At 37.6% G+C, this 12,468-nt stretch overlaps 1 protein-coding gene across 5 annotated transcripts in view; it reads right to left on the bottom strand.

Annotated features, from left to right (window-relative positions):
- PLPPR1 (phospholipid phosphatase related 1) overlaps nucleotides 1-12,468 on the bottom strand; it is a 512,674-nt gene that overhangs the window by 122,421 nt on the left and 377,785 nt on the right. For 4 of the 5 annotated variants that reach the window (XM_042964601.1, XM_042964596.1, XM_042964598.1 and 1 more), the window contains one exon: nucleotides 10,159-10,266. In XM_042964601.1, coding sequence (XP_042820535.1) covers nucleotides 10,159-10,221 — 63 coding nt within the window. In that variant the 5' untranslated portion in view covers nucleotides 10,222-10,266. Of the gene's footprint in view, nucleotides 1-10,158; nucleotides 10,267-12,468 lie in introns of those variants that run through there. The other variant, XM_042964599.1, reaches the window with a different exon arrangement.

Below are 12,468 nucleotides of genomic sequence, written 5' to 3'. Positions count from 1 at the left end.
TTTCTTTTGGCTTCCAGGAGCATGATAAATAGTTCTCCATCCCCTCACTCTCAATCTAAAGGTGTCCTCAGATCTAAAATGAGTCTCTTGTAGACAGCAAATAGATGGGTCTTGTTTTTTTATCCATTCTGATACCCTATGTCTTTTAGTTGGCGCATTTAATCCATTTACATTCAGTGTTATTATAGAAAGATATGGGTTTAGAGTCATTGTGATGTCTGTATGTTTTATGCTTGTAGTGATGTCTCTGGTACTTTGTCTCACAGGATCCCCCTTAGGATCTCTTGTAGGGCTGGTTTCGTGGTGACAAATTCCTTCAGTTTTTGTTTGTTTGGGAAGACCTTTATCTCTCCTTCTATTCTAAATGACAGACTTGCTGGATAAAGGATTCTCGGCTGCATATTTTTTCTGTTTAGCACACTGTAGATATCGTGCCAAGCCTTTCTGGCCTGCCAAGTTTCAAAGGAGAGATCAGTCACGAGTCTTATAGGTCTCCCTTTATATGTGAGGGCACGTTTATCCCTTGCTGCTTTCAGAATTCTCTCTTTATCCTTGTATTTTGCCAGTTTCACTATGATATGTCGTGCAGAAGATCGATTCAAGTTACGTCTGAAGGGAGTTCTCTGTGCCTCTTGGATTTCAATGCCTTTTTCCTTCCCCAGTTCAGGGAAGTTCTCAGCTATAATTTGTTCAAGTACCCCTTCAGCACCTTTCCCTCTCTCTTCCTCCTCTGGGATACCAATTATGCGTATATTATTTTTTTTTAGTGTATCACTTAGTTCTCTAATTTTCCCCTCATACTCCTGGATTTTTTTATCTCTCTTTCTTTCAGCTTCCTCTTTCTCCATAACTTTATCTTCTAGTTCACCTATTCTCTCCTCTGCCTCTTCAAGCCGAGCCATCGTGGTTTCCATTTTGTTTTGCATTTCGTTTAAAGCGTTTTTCAACTCCTCGTGACTGTTCCTTAGTCCCTCGATCTTTGTGGCAAGAGATTCTCTGCTGTCCTGTATACTGTTTTCAAGCCCAGCGATTAATTTTATGACTATTATTCTAAATTCACTTTCTGTTATATTATTTAAATCCTTTTTGATCAGTTCATTAGCTGTTGTTATTTCCTGGAGATTCTTCTGAGGGGAATTCTTCCGTTTGGTCATTTTGGAGAGTCCCTGGCGTGGTGAGGACCTGCAGTGCACTTCCCCTGTGCTGTGGTGTATAACTGGAGTTAGTGGGCGGGGCCGCAGTCCGACCCGATGTCTGCCCCCAGCCCACTGCTGGGGCCACAGTCAGACTGGTGTGTGCCTTCTCTTCCCCTCTCCTAGGGGCGGGATTCACTGTGGGGTGGCATGTCCCATCTGGGCTACTTGCACACTGCCAGGCTTGTGTTGCTGGGGATCTGGCGTATTAGCTGGGGTGGGTAGGCAAGGTGCACGGGGGGTGGAGGGGCAGGCTTAGCCTGCCTTTCCCTCAGGGAAACCCTCCTTTTGTTGATCCTCAAGTGTGAGAGGTGTTGCTGAAATGACAGAGAAGAGGAAAGAGAAAGAAAGTGGAAAGGCAGGAGAGGGGATCAGGAGTACAGAGGGGAGAGTAGTACATGGGAAAGGAGGAGGTAGGGAAGGAGGAAGCTGAGAAGGAGAAAAAAGGACTGAGGATGGAAAACACAGAAAGAGGATATTTGATTATTTTGATCACTCTTTTTACTTTATAGCTAGTTTATTGTAAGAACCTTTATCCTCACCAAAAACTAATATAATTGATTTCAAGTGGCAAAAACGAGGATAAGAAAGTAGATGTCCTCATGTTCACTTAAAAGTTGTTAATTTTCTACTCCTCCTGCTGCCTCTTTCTTCAGCTTTTGTCTAGTTCAGCATTTGCTATTTTTCATTGCTTGAGTAGAACCAGATCCAGGAAGGGCTGAAAGCCGTTGGTTAGAAATGTCGTGTGGCACAAAAACAGACACTGAGAAAAATGGAACAGAATAGAGAACCCAGAAATGGACCCACAAACATATGGCCAACTAATCTTTGACAAAGCAGGAAAGAATATCCAATGGAATAAAGACAGTCTCTTCAGCAAGTGGTGCTGGGAAAACTGGACAGCAACATGCAGAAGAATGAACCTGGACCACTTTCTTGCACCATACACAAAAGTAAACTCAAAATAGATGACAGTCCTCAATGTAAGACAGGAAGCCATCAAAATACTCGAGGAGACAGTAGGCAAAAACCTCTTTGACCTTGGCCGCAGCAACTTCTTACTCAACATGTCTCCAGAGGGAAGGGAAACAAAAGCAAAAATGAACTATTGGGACCTTATCAAAATAAAAAGCTTCTGCACAGCAAAGGAAACAATCAGCAAAACTAAAAGGCAACGGATGGAGTGGGAGAAGACATTTGTAAATGACATATCAGATAAAGGGTTAGTATCCAAAATCTATAAAGAACTTATCAAACTCAACACCCCAAAAACAAATAATCCAGTGAAGAAATGGGCAAAAGACATGAATAGACACTTCTCCAAAGAAGACATTCTGATGGCCAACTTACACATGAAAAAATGCTCCACATCACTCATCACCAGGGACATACAAACAAAACCACAGTGAGACACCACCTTACACCTGTCAGAATGGCTAACATTAACAACTCAGGCAACAACAGATGTTGGCGAGGATATGGAGAAAGAGGATCTCTTTTGCATTGCTGGTGGGAACGCAAACTGGTGAAGCCACTCTGGAAAACAGTATGGAGGTCCCTTAAAAAACTAGAAATAGAACTACCCTAAGACCCCACAATTGCACTACTAGGTGTTTATCCAAGGGATACAGGTATGCTGTTTTGAAGGGGCACATGCACCCCAACGTTTATAGCAGCACCATTGACAATAGCCAAAGTATGGAAAGAGCCCAAATGTCCATCAATGAATGGATGAATAGATAAAGATGTGCTGTATCTATACAATGGGGTATTACTCAGCAATCAAAAAGAATGAAATCTTGCCATTTGCAACTACATGAATAGAACTAGAGGGTATTATGCTGAGCGAAATTAGCCTGTCACAGAAAGACAAATATCATATGACTTCACTCATATGAAGACTTTAAGATACAAAACAGATGAACATAAGGGAAGGGAAGCAAAAATAATATAAAAACAGGGAGGGGAACAAAGCGTAAGAGACTCTTAAATATGGAGAACAAACAGAGGTTTACTGAAGGGGTTGTGGGAAGGAGTATGGGCTAAATGGGTAAGGGGCATTAAGGAATCTACTCCTGAAATCATTGTTGCAGTATATGCTAACTAATTTGGATGTAAATTAAAAAAAAAAAAAAAAGAAAGAAATGTTGTCATGGACCATCTTGGAATTTTAGTGATTCTGGATTTCACTCTTATAAGCAAAAGAAAAGTTTATATTCTAGTCCTTAAAAATCACTATTTGTTTGGGGTACCTGGGTGGTGCAGTTGGTTGAGTATCCAATTTCGGCTTAGGGCATAATCTCACAGCTTGTGAGTTCAAGCCCTGCGTCGTGTACTGTGCTGAAGCTCAGAGCCTGGAGCCTGCTTCAGATTCTGTGTCTCCCTCCCTCTCTGCCCCTTCCCCACTCACACTCTGTCTCTGTCTCTGTCTCTCTCAAAATAAACATTAAAAAAAATCACTATTCACTTGTCAAAGGCTTTTCATTTCAGAGGCTCCAGCCAGCATGGCAAGTACACTTTCAGGATTAGCTGACATGGGGAAATGTCCAAAGGAGACGTTTTTCTGAATACCTAACATTCAAGGGCATGATTTCTGGAAGCACCTGGGTTGCCCATTACAGATCATACTTCTCAATCCATTCTGTGTTGATCCCCTCCCTTTCAGCCCACTACCTTCTGTGTCTACTCTCTTTATCTACAAACTTTGTTCTCTCTCCAGTGACATCTTCTCATTTTGGTAGCATCCAAGGATTACTCGGAACTGTGCTTTCCTGACTTGTTATCACTATAAGACCTTTTGTGCTATGTACTCCTTTGCCAGACAGCTTCTCCACCACTGGTTCGGCCTTCTGGGTGGGTCCCAGGCGGGCTTCCACTTTGTCCTCACTTTTGAATTTTTAGGTGCTGGCTTGTATCTACTCACCTCACCAACTGCCACAAGTACAACATCCCTCAGTCAAAATTTTATGCTTGCAGAATTAAAATATCACTAAGAAAATGCACATCAGTTCTCCACTGTGGGCACTGTTTGGCTCTCATTTCCACCCTCCATCCTTCACACACATTTCAAGCATGGCCCAATAATCCTGCCTCTATGAAAAACTTGATGAGATTCAAGTTACAGAAGCCTGGTTAGCAACTGAAGTATGCAAAAAGGGCAAAACACATAATGACTTTGGGGGGAGAAAAGGTACTGAATAGATAAGTGTATAATAAATGAATGCATTCACAGAACAAAGATGGCCTGAAAACATCCCACTGCAAACATCTACAAATAATGGCTTGTCTTTTTTATTTTTATCATTCATAGATGAGCTGAATCAAAAAGGGTACTGAAAAGAAGAGTGGTAACCCAATAAATTGATGATACAGTGGACCCAGATGGGAGTAGAGAAAGGGGTACAGGTCAAACTCCATAACAAGATTTGGGGTTTAATGTCCATGAGGACCAGGTGTGAGGACCTGAGTGTGAATGGAGACTGCTGTGTAAAAGCCAGCATTCCTGAACCTTGCTTTTTCACTCAGAGAAAGAATGTTCTACATAAATCCACCTACTGTCATAGGAAGACTACAAGGAAGGTGAACTTTGACCTAATTATACTTTGGGATTGTCACATTTGGGTTCTGAATATAGAAGCGTAAGCCCAAGAGAAACATGCAAAATCCCCCCAAAGACTCTTAAAAATCTAAGGCCTGCATGAATCCTACAGAAGAAGCAAGCTCTGCTAAAAAATGAGCTAAAAAATTACAAAAATAAATAAGGAAACAATCCACCATGAGCCAGAGATGGCAGATACAACATACAGGAGGATTAGCATACCAATAATTTCAGAAAACAGAATAATCTGAAAGAATATAAAAGAAAAACTGTAAGCATGGGGACACTATACAAACAAAAAGATTTTTGCACATAGAACTTCCAGAAATTAAAAAACAAGATGGGTTAAGAGACATGGAATACAGAAAGACGGAGAAGAAGATCCAACATATCAAATGGAGAAAGAAAATAGAATGGAGGAGAGAGAGTATTTGAGGATGTGGTGCCTGAGACTTTTACAGAATTGGTACAAATGTGACTTTTCACACTCAAGATATAAAATAAATTCTAGCCAGTATAAAACTCACACCTAAACATTATTATATGAAATTACAGACCACCAAAGCAAAGAGAAAAATGGCAAAGCCACTGGAGAGAAATGTGGATTACCTATCAAGAAGAATATGACTTCAACTCAGGTCAGGATCTCATGGTTCATGGGTTTGAGCCCTGCGTGGGGCTTTGTGCTGACAGCTCAGAGCCTGGAGCCTGCTTCTGATTCTGTGTGGGTGTGTCTCTCTCTGCTCCTCCCCAACTCATGCTCTATCTCTCAAAAATAAACATCAAAAAAAATTTTTTTTAAAAAAAGGACAGTAATAAGAGAAGAGTCTTCAAAGCAAAAATAAAGGTAGGCTGCATGGTGCAGGAGAGGGAAATGGCTTAATACTCTGGAAGTTCAGAAGGTAGAATAAACTATTCAATCCAGAATTCAGTACTAAGCTAGACTGCCCTTCCAGATTAATTGTATTATAAAGACAAAGTCAGATAAATATTGTAACTGTTTACAATTCATCAGGTCCATGCTGAAAGAACTACTAAAGGTTCAGTTTCATGAGGAAATTAAACCCTGACAGAAGGAGAGGAATAAAGGGAGGAAGGGTGAGCAAAGAAAATGAATATGCAGGTAAATTCAAAGAAGCCAGGACTGAAAAATTAGTGAAAAAATTTAAAGAAGATATAAAATCAAGAATGACACCCAAGATTTCAAAGTGACTTAAGAACATCACTGTTTACAAGAAGCGAAGAGCTACTGGTTAAGCTTATTGTTTGTTAGCTTTAAATATTTAAAATTGAAGAGTAATGGGGCACCTGGATGGCTCAGTCAGTTAAGTGTCCGACTTAGGCTCAGGTCATGATCTCACAGTTCATGGTTCAAGCCTCGTGACGGGCTCTGTGCTGACAGCTCAGAGCCTGGAGCCTACTTCAGATTCTGTGTCTCCCTCTCTCTCTGCCCCTCCCTGCTCATGCTCTGTCTCTCTCTGTCTCAAAAACAAATAAAAACATTAAAAAAAATTTTTAATTGAAGAGTAAGGTTTAAAAGAAGAGAAATAGAATCTATAATTTAAAACTGAAAGGGAGATTAAAACAAAAGAAGTAATCTAATCTAGAAGGCAGAAAACGGAAAAAAAGGAAAAAGAAAAAGGAACAAAAGTCCATATTTACAACTTCATGCCAGAACGCCTGAAATATTCTCTTTAAAGTCAGCAATGAGGCATGGATGGCTTCTACCACTGCCTCTATCTAACATTGCGCTGGAGGTCTTAAGCAAAGCAAAAAGATAAGAAAAAGTTGTAAAAACTAGAAAAGAAACAAATCTGCTACTACTTGCAGATGATATAACTGTCTGAAAAAAAAATCTAAGAAATATACAGACGCAGTCTAGAGTTTAACAAAGTTTCCTCAAGGAAACGGATAAAAATTTCAATATTGGTCTCACACTGAAGCAAACCACAGGGAAACGTAATCATGTCCTGGCAATTCCACGGCTAGGAGTGAATCCAAGGGAAGCTCTTGGACACATGGACATGGAGACAGAAATAAGAACGTTTTCTGCCAAAGAAAGCTGTAAGAGTAAAATAAGAGTCAGGAAAACAAAAAAGAATCAACCAAACTGTCCCTCAGTGGGCGTATTCATGCAATGAGATAAAATGCCACAATTTAAAAGGAATGGATTGCCAATCTGGATAAATGTCAGAAACATACTGTTGAATGAAAAGGCAAGTTGCAAAAGGAAAGTTCAATATGGTATCATTTATGTAAAATCTCCCTAAGGTATTGTTTACGAATATGTAGATATATAGGAAAAATATGAAAATATGAATGAGAATCATACAAGGGAATAAAGCCTCCAACTTCACAGATAGTTACTTCCAGGTCCAGGACAGTAGGACTTCAGCCATGTTTGTAATATTTTATTTTCCTTGAAAAAATATTTTTTTTCCTTGAGAAAACATTTGAAGCACATATGGAAAGATTTGGTTTTGGTGTATGTTATATTTCCTCTGTTTGAATTCTTTCATAATTAAGAAGTAATAGTGAAAAGATATTCATTGATCAAATTGACATTTTAACTAAGTTATTTTTGACCAAGTTTTCTGATATCCCTGGCATAATGTACGTAAACGGTAAGTGTTTTTTTCATTTTATACCCCATCCCACCCCCAACTGGGTCTTATTCAAAGTTTTCTTGCTCAGTCTCAGAAGAGCACTATTAAGAGAAAATATTTAAAAAAATTTTTCTTCATTAAAAAAATTTTTTTTTAACTTTTGACCCCATTCATCTATTTCTCCCCCTCTCCCCCCCAACAACCACTAATCTGTTTTCTGTATCTATGAACTTGGTGTTTTTTTTAATTTAATTCCACATGTAAGAGAGATCATACAGTATTTGTCTTCTCTGACTGACTTATTTCACTTAGCATAATGCCTTTAAGCTTCATCCATATTGTTGTATTTTGCAAGATTTCATTCCTTTTTATAGTCAAATAATATTCCATTATGTGTCCATTCCACAATTTCTTCACCTATTCATCCATGGACGGACACTTAGGTTGTTACCATATCATGGCTATTGTAAATAATGCTGCAATGAACATTGGGGTCCATACAATTATAGGTATTTGACAGCTAAAATACAGGAGAATCATGACAGACACTTTGAGATATACCTCTTCCCCTCTCAATTTCTACTTTCACTTCACTTCCTCTTTTTCTTTCTCCTGCTTATTTCTGAGAGAAGTCACTGATGTACCCTATTTTTTTAAGTTTTTACTTAAATTCCAGTTAGTTAACATAGTGTACTATTAGCCAGTGCACTTGTGATGAGCAGCAGGTGTTGTATGTGTTGAATCACTAAATTGTACACCGGATGTACTTTAAACTTCCATGCAAAATAAGGACAATACAACAAGAAAAAGAATAAACTGTCTTTCCTTTCTCAGGTTTTTAGACTTATATTTATGGTTGTTAAGGTTAAGGCAGAGAAAGACTGATTTATATCTCTTGTTGCTTGCTCCACCCGTCAGCTCATTGTTCATACATCAGAGGAACAAAAATCTTCAGAGATATACCTTCCAGCAATAAATTAAACCTCTTACTTTGAGGTTTAGATCCTATTTGATTTTTAAGAAAATTTAAAGTAAAATTGCTACCAGGAAGATAAAGATAGTATCAGATGACTTATTGTCCGATTTCCCCCAGCTTACTTTACAAATTTATTTCTCTTACAACAAAGGATTTTAACATTGAAAGACCAACATAGTGCTATAGTCTTCTACCTTTTCCCCACGAGCAGCATGAGAAAGGACTCTTTTTCCTTCGTTAAAATTTCAATATGAACAATGGTAACTAGAACCCACGATATACATAAGGTATAGTTATTGTCTGAATGGAGTTATTCTAGGCCTTCTACAGTAAGTTAAAGGAAGAGTATTAAGAACATGTGTTTATGTTGAGAGAAAAGTTCTTTGTTTACCCTTTCAGAGATTCAGCATAGTGTGAGTCTGTAGGTCTCCTGACTTATATGAACACCTCTGTCCCAAGTTAATGTTCTATTTCCCCCTAATTCTGCAATACAAACAGATTCACAAACATCACCAGAAAAGAAATCAAATATTATTTGTTCATCTAAACTACCAAGGGATGTCTGCAAGTGAAACTCAAGGATCAGCCAAACCCATGTTTATTGGCCCCAAATCAGAATGTTCAAAATTATTCAACAGACTATATAGACAAAGTTATTTCAAGAGGTAGAAGGTAAAAATACTTCTTGCATTGATGCACAGAAGATGTTTAAGCAACGTATATATTGAAAGTACAGTTTTGAATATAAGTAGTAGTTTAACTCAAGTGTTGTCTGTCTTCACATGGATAGTTAAATGGATCAACATGCATGTTCCTCCCACACTCAGCCAAAAAAATCCCATAATATAAGAATATGCTACAGCTGGGCCTTGGGATGTAAAGACTATCCTGGCAGTTACCCAGAAAGGAATCTCAGGACACTTACTCTTCAGCTCTTTACATGGTCATATTTTAAAGCCAATCTTTAGGATAAAAAACAACCCATTAGATGCTCTACCTATGTCTTGAGAAGGCAGAAATAATATCTTTGGCAAATCGACATCTTATTTTGAGATAACCTGGAGTAGCTAGCTTTTTCTTTTTTGCATCATATGATTACAAATTTCTTAAAATTTCCAGGTCTCTGCCACCTCCATAAAAACATTATAAAGAGTGAGGTACAGTGGGGGAGTGTAAGGAGTTTAACCAAGAAGATGCTGGAGAAGCGTTTGTTGGTACAGGCTTAGAGCAACTCAACAAAATCATTCACGACCAAAATAAATTGCACATCACACAAGCTCTCAATACTCTACTTTAAAAAAAAATGCCCAGTGGAAACAGTCAATTCTAAGATTTTTTTTCTTTATTTGGGCTGTAAGGCAAAATCTGTCAACTAACATCATCTGTACACAATCTGGTTTATTAACTCCTGAAATATGATATTTATTTTTTAATTGAAATTTTAGTTAACATATAGTGCAATATTGGTTTCAAGAGCAGAATCAGTGATTCTTCACTTATATACAACATTTATTTTTTAAAAACTATCTACTTAAAATGCTGCATTCGTAATTCATACATTCAAGTCACTACTGGAAATAAAAGGAATAAATTATTTTGTATCCCATAGATGAACCTTCTTGTCGTATGGCTTCAAATTCAAGGAACGCTTTGAATAATTTATTCCTAATATTTGTGCTACCAAAATTTGTCAATGAGAAGATTAATTTTGTAAAATAATCGAAGTTCTCGGCATAAAAACTACTATTATTCCGATTTGTCCATAAAGGCAAAAAATACACATACCTCAACAAATATAAAACACGGGATGATGGAATAACTTCGTTGAGTGTTGTTTCCTACAGCCATTTCTTACACCATGTAGCAAGGCTGCACCGTCTAAAACTTGCCAGGCTGAAATAGAAACAGGTAGCATGGTATAAGAACCATAAGTTTAGCAGTCCCTTAGGGATTTACATGAAAATATCAGCTACCTTCTAGATAAACAAGCTGTGTGCAAACAATGCAAACAGTGATCTATAACATAATCAAGTCAGACTAATCATCATTTCAGAGAAAAGACATGTATATACTAGCCATGAGCAGTCTAGAGTCTAAATGACAGGTAGTGAACCCCCCACCCCTGCAAAAAAAGCTACAGTGAATCGAATTCTAATTGCCTAGACCTGCACCTTGCTTTACCTGAGTAGACTGCCCTCATGCCATGAAAGGCAGTTTCTGCTACAATACATTTGTTGTTTTCCATACTGCTCAGATCTCCTCTCTCTAGGCCTGATTCTCCCAGTTTGTAAGATTTGTTTCTACCCTTGCCTCTACCTTTGGAGCTGACATTTAGTACTGAGGCACTAACCCCTGACTTCTTACCCTGACCACTCTTTGCCCTTGTTCCTTTGATTATTAATTATTTTGGATTAATACATCACTGATCCCTCTCATTGAGTTCTCTCAGCCCCGTGTGTGTGTGTGTGTGTGTGTGTGTGTGTGTGTGTGTGTGTGTACCAAACACAAAAACACCATAATAAAATCTCTCAATTTACAAAAATGGAGTATCTAGGCAACCGTAGATTATTTTCAGTATTTGATAGAATATCTCTGACCTTGAACCAAAAATATTCCTGTATTAGATTTGTTTTTTTAAGAAGAATAAAAATTAACCAAACAACCAAGTTGAGGTTTTAGACTTTTATAAAACTTCCAAGGCCAGATGAAAAGAATTTTCCACTACACCTTTATTTTCTATCCAAAGCAACACGTAATATGTTTCAGGTACCTGTTCTTGATAGTTATTATTTTTTGCCTGTTCTGTTTCTGTGTTACCCTTCCTAATAGCTGTCATGGATTATTGCATGAAGAGTGACACAGGACTGCACTTTCCTTAAAGGTCATGAATTAATATTTTTAACTTAATTCTATCTTTGTAAAGTCCTCCTTACCTTTTCTAGAAAGAAATTTTACGTTTCATTCTCTTTTTGAGATACCAGCTTCTCACTTGATTAAAACTTTCTCTGATCAAATTTAACATTTACATGTGGTATTAAGTCCACATCAATCACAGCGCTTAAATTACTTAGGTTTTAGGCAACTTAATTTTTCAATTAAAATCAGATATTATCTGTTATAAAGTAATACCCATAATAAATCTATTTCACCATTCTTTTTTGGGACCTTGGAAGAACTTTTTTACAATTACAGAAGAATCCATATGTAGGGTACAGGTTGAGTTAATCTGGCAACCACATATTCTTTACATTTTACCCTTAATCCAAATATCTTAGAATACACGTATCTATGATTTAGAGGAGTCTGTACTTCTTTCACAGTGCCATATATTTGAAAAGAAAATTAACTTTTAATCACCCCAAAGCAAGCATGGGCACCAGAAAAAGCAAAGGCATCAGACACCTAGCATTTTAGATGGTTTCTCTAGATGGTTAATAAAAAAATAGCAATGAAAAGGAGAATATAAGACAAGACTTGGAGTATCATATAAAATCTCCTTTATCTTCATTCTTTTAGCTCAAAATACAACCTAGCTTTTTACGTGTACAGAGATTTCACACACACACACACACACACACACACACACACACACACACACACATTAACTACACTGAGGCATATTTTACATATATATAATTCACCCATTTCAAGTATTCAATGATATTTTAGTAAATTTACCATGTTGTGCAACTGTCACTATAAAACAATTTTAGCACTTTTTGCTCACCCCAAAAAGAATCATCTTCCTCACCAGCACCTCCCTGACCACTCTACCACTTCTCCAGCCAAGTCACCCACTAATCTACTTTCTGTCTCTATAGAGACTTTCTGTATTCAAGTAAACAGAATTATAAAATATATGGTTTCTTGACCTGGATTCTTTTATTTAGCACTGTTTTTGAGGTTTATTCATGTCATAATGCACATATCAGTAATTTTTTCCTTTTTATTGCTGAATAGTATTCCATTGTGTATCTATAGCACCTTCACCAACTGGTAGAAACATAGGTTGTTTCTAATTTTTGCTGTATCCAATCTTAGGTTGCATCTAGTATTGTGGGTAATGATGCTAAGAACATCTGTGCATAAGTCTTG

The sequence above is a fragment of the Panthera tigris genome, chromosome D4 (genome assembly GCF_018350195.1).
Source record: "Panthera tigris isolate Pti1 chromosome D4, P.tigris_Pti1_mat1.1, whole genome shotgun sequence".
Lineage (NCBI taxonomy): Eukaryota > Metazoa > Chordata > Mammalia > Carnivora > Felidae > Panthera > Panthera tigris.
This window is presented reverse-complemented; position numbering and strand designations above follow the sequence as displayed.